Source organism: Brassica napus, chromosome A9 (assembly GCF_020379485.1).
Source record: "Brassica napus cultivar Da-Ae chromosome A9, Da-Ae, whole genome shotgun sequence".
Lineage (NCBI taxonomy): Eukaryota > Viridiplantae > Streptophyta > Magnoliopsida > Brassicales > Brassicaceae > Brassica > Brassica napus.
This window is the reverse complement of record NC_063442.1, coordinates 9,676,691-9,681,572: the sequence shown is the minus strand read 5'-3', so window position 1 is coordinate 9,681,572 and position 4,882 is coordinate 9,676,691. Positions and strand designations below refer to the sequence as shown.

General features: G+C 39.3%; 1 protein-coding gene across 1 annotated transcript; it reads left to right on the top strand.

Annotated features, from left to right (window-relative positions):
- The first annotated feature begins 1,595 nt into the window (after window positions 1-1,595).
- LOC106349083 (leucine-rich repeat extensin-like protein 2) lies at window positions 1,596-4,288 on the top strand. Its single transcript, XM_013788991.3, has one exon. The coding sequence runs from the start codon at window positions 1,721-1,723 to the stop codon at window positions 4,100-4,102; it is 2,382 nt and encodes a 793-aa protein (XP_013644445.1). The 5' UTR covers window positions 1,596-1,720; the 3' UTR covers window positions 4,103-4,288.
- Window positions 4,289-4,882: the final 594 nt, after the last annotated feature.

Genomic DNA, 4,882 nt, shown 5'->3' with positions numbered 1-4,882 from the left:
CGTGTTATGTATGATACACATTATAGCTCTCAACTCACAAGATTAGTGAACATGGCAGACAACAATCAAATTAATCTTCGTTGTTATAAATTTTCGAAAATCGTGAGTTAAAAAAAACGCTAAATCTTTTCTATTTCAGTTGTCTTCACTTTTCATTTAAATTAATTTTAATTGTTTGTTTTTCTTATCATAATATTTGTGTTTAATACTATGTATCTTCTGTTCATGTAATAAGTGTTACACTCCGACTAAAAGACTTAGTGTGGTCAAATTTCTCTTTTCAGATTAGCTGATTTGAAACTGAAAGCGTGTTGCCCTAAAAGTAGTTATCCTAGTTTTTTTTACTCGAACGTGGTGTCATATGTAACTACAAATGGAATTCAGTGTGATTGTTCCTTCCATACAGAAGTAGTATAAGGGTTTAAGTGGAACAATGCCCTAGTCCTATATTAGCATTTGACTATGTTTTGGTTAATTGGTTTAAGACATTTGCTAATCTTCATTGCCAATGTTACTAATATAGTAATGCAGGTGAAGCGAGTTTTCTTCATTTGTGGTATCTTTACGCTGGATTTTGTAGAATGCTGGTTGTTAGTAGCTAAAGATATTTAAAGATATGTTAAAAAAAAAGATATTTAAAGATTGGAACTTCCGATTTAATTTCTCTTGAAATTGTATTATTATGTGCTTCTTTTTTTGAGAAATTATATTATGCTGTTGTTGTTTTCAACTCTTTTAATTCCACTTATTTTAGAGTTAGAAGGAACAAGTTAATCTTCTTAATTCACATTGCTTTACTTTTCTGGAACGTTGTATCATAAACTTCACATAGACTTCTCTCTTAGAATTCACATTTCACGTTGATGTTTTGCCTCCTATAAGTTTGCATTTTTAGACATATTAATGCGCTTAGATTGCGATTTTCGTGTTCTTCTGTGTTTTCTTATTTTTAAACAGACAGAGGAACTCTTCCCCAAATATCTCACGAGGAAGCGCTTTATTTAGAATATATGGTGATAATACTAGAGATGGTGTAGTAACAGCTAGTCTAAGCTTTTCTTACAATGCACAGAGCGTTTTGTATAATGAGTTAAAGAAATTCATTTGTAGCTTAAAACAGAGGAATGCTTACCAACAACATGTGTTAATTAGTACTCTACAATGAATTATATTTGAAGATATGTTATATATATATATATATATATATATAACGTAATATACGTTGCAACAGACATGCATCCAAGTTTTTGTTCCGTGGCCACGACTTTTTTGAAATCACCAGTTGTGATTCCGTGTCCTTTTGAGTTATTAAACAATTTTTGATTGAATTATCGATAGACGCGTTTTGTAGGTCTGTGACGGGTTATTATATTTTGAGAGAGAATCTTTGGGGACATGCATCCAAGCTATATAGTTAAGTCGGTGACGGTGGCTCTATCTATGGCCGCGTAATTAAAGGTCAGTCTCTTGTCTCCTCTGTATTTTCCTCGACGTGCCAACTTGTCATTAATCAATACAAATAATACATAAACAAATAGAAAGATACGACTTCTGAAATCATTTCTGACTGTTTTTATAAAGAAGCACATGGAGATCTTAGATGTCACAACTAGTGAGGTGGGTCTCTCTTGTCCCATGTTCTAACATTATTCTTTCTCTCCCTCTTAAAACTTTTCAATTTTCATGTTTTGAGTTTTCAAACTTTTGAAAACAAAGAACAATGTTGTTGTTACCTTCTCTTCGTCCCTTCTTCTTCCTCTTCATCTTGTTCTCCGCTTGTTTCTTGCATACAAGAGCTCAAGAAGGCCAAGGTGATATAAGTAGTGACAATATCAAGGTTGACCCGAGTCTCAAGTTCGAGAACCCGAGTCTTCGTCAAGCCTACATTGCTCTTCAATCATGGAAACAAGCTATTTTCTCTGACCCTTTTAACTTCACAGCTAACTGGAATGGCTCGGATGTTTGCTCTTACAATGGTGTCTACTGTGCTCCTTCCCCTTCTCGTCCGAAGACCCGAGTCGTTGCGGGTATTGATCTTAACCATGCCGATATGGCTGGTTATTTACCTCCTGAGCTCGGTCTTCTCACTGATCTTGCTCTCTTCCATCTCAACTCGAACCGGTTCTGTGGAACAGTCCCTACCACGTTTAAACGCATGAAGCTTCTCTACGAGCTTGATTTGAGTAACAACCGTTTTGTAGGGAAGTTCCCTATAGTTGTCTTGTCCTTGCCTTCCCTTAAGTTCTTGGATCTCCGTTACAACGAGTTTGAAGGTGTTATACCGTCCAAGCTTTTCGATAAAGAGCTTGACGCCATATTCTTGAACCATAACCGGTTTCGGTTTGGGATACCGGAAAACATGGGAAACTCTCCGGTTTCCGCTTTGGTTCTTGCTGATAACGATCTTGGAGGTTGCATACCGGGAAGTATTGGTCTAATGGGGAAGACCCTTAACGAGATCATCCTCTCTAATGATAACTTAACCGGTTGCTTACCACCACAGATTGGAAATCTTAAGAATGTGACGGTTTTCGACGTCAGCTTTAACCGGTTAAGCGGTCCGTTACCGTCCAGCGTTGGAAACATGAAGAGCTTGGAGCAGCTCAATGTTGCTAACAATAGGTTCACTGGAGTTATCCCAAGCAGCATTTGTCAGCTCTCAAACCTTGAGAACTTCACTTACTCTTCCAACTTCTTCACCGGTGATGCTCCGAGATGTGCGGCTCTTTCGGGAGACAACGTGGCGGTTAATGGATCGATGAACTGTATCGCCGGTAAAGAACGTCAAAGATCAGCTAAAGAGTGTTCTTCTCCAGCCTCACGCCCTGTTGATTGCAACAAATTTGGATGCAATAATATTTTCTCTCCTCCTCCGTCTTTTAGGATGTCGCCCACCGTCCGAGTACTTCCTCCACCACCTCCGTCTTCCAAGATGTCGCCTACTTTTAGAGCAACACCGCCACCGCCTCCGTCTTCTAAGATGTCGCCTACTTTTAGAGCAACACCTCCACCGCCTTCTTCTAAGATGTCGCCTTCTGTCAAGGCCTATCCTCCTCCCCCGCCTAAGTATGAGCCATCTCCGCCTCCTCCACCTTCTTCCGGAATGTCGCCTACTGTTAGAGCATACCCTCCACCACCACCACCATCACCTCCCCTACCATCTCCTCCTCCGCCATATATTTACTCATCCCCACCACCACCACCACCATCACCTCCGCCACCATCTCCTCCTCCACCATATATCTACTCATCTCCACCACCTCCTCCACCATCTCCAACCTACGTCTACTCATCTCCACCACCTCCACCTGTAGAATACTATCCACCACCACCACCACAATATTGGCAAACTCCTTCACCAAGTGAACCCTATCCATCAGCTTCACCACCTTACTATCAATACAACTCTCCTCCGCCACCGCCTACTTACTACACCGTTCAATCTCCACCGCCACCACCCCCCGTTGACTGCCCACCAGTAACAAATTCTCCCCCTCCACCACCGGTAATACAAAGCCCGCCACCTCCACCACCGGTTTACTACACGCCGGTAACACATAGCCCTCCACCACCACCACCAATGTACTATCCCCCGGTAACACAAAGTCCTCCTCCTCCACCACCGGTGTACTATCCGCCAGTAGCAAGCCCTCCTCCACCACCGGTATACTATCCGCCCGTAACACAAAGTCCACCACCGCCACCACCCGTGTATTATCCTCCGGTAACACAAAGTCCACCACCACCACCACCACCACCCGTGTATTATCCCCCGGTAACACAAAGTCCACCACCACCACCACCGGTATATTATCCTCCGGTAACACAAAGTCCTCCACCGCCACCACCAGTTTACTATCCACCAGTAACACAAAGTCCTCCACCTCCACCGCCGGTTGAGTACCATCCTCCGGCAACTCCAAACCACTCTCGACCACCACCACCACATAAGGGATGCAAAGACGGTCCAAGTAACGACCATCACTACCAAACACCAACACCACCTTCTCCACCGCCTCCATCTTACGACGACACGCCTCTACCGCCAATTCACGGTGTCTCTTACGCCTCTCCCCCTCCACCATCAATCCCATACTACTAAGTTTAAACAATGCATTAACTAGTAGTCAACGCAGACACTAGTCACAATGATCAAATTCTTTTGGCTTCATACCTATTTGTGTGTTTTTGGTTGATAAGAGACATTTGAGTTATTCTTTTTCCCCATGAATATTTTGTTCTTTATATTTCTTGATTAAATAGAGAATGGAGTATATATTTTCGGTTTTTTATAATTGGTTACCCATCATATATGTATTTTCTTCGATAAATGTTCAGTATAAATAAAAATTCATTTCACAAAAACCTTTTATAGCTTAATAAAATTGGGGAATTTTCGTGTTTACCACATTGTTGATATCATTATTCATGTTTACCACCACTAAAGAGATATTTTCAAAAATATATTATTCATTAAAAAGCAATATACTCTTATACCTTTGCTCCATATGTATATAATAAATAATAATTTAAATAAAAATAAAATATATTTTTTTCAAAAAAACTTTTTATTTTTTTTTCAAAAAAACTTTTTATTTTTTTCAAATTTTCTTTTTGAATTTCGAAAATTATTTTTGAAACTATTTTTATTTTTTATTTTTTATTTTTAAATTTAGATATTTATTTATATATTTATTATAATCCTAAAACTTTACCCTAAAACCCTCAACTTTAAACTCTAAGGTCTCGATTGGTAGAGTTAATTGCAAAGTAGTAGCAGTATGCTACAAAATCAATATGCTTTCATAAATGGAATTAATATTGTGATTGGTAGAGCTGTAAATGATTTATATATAAAATTAATAAATTATATAATTAGTTT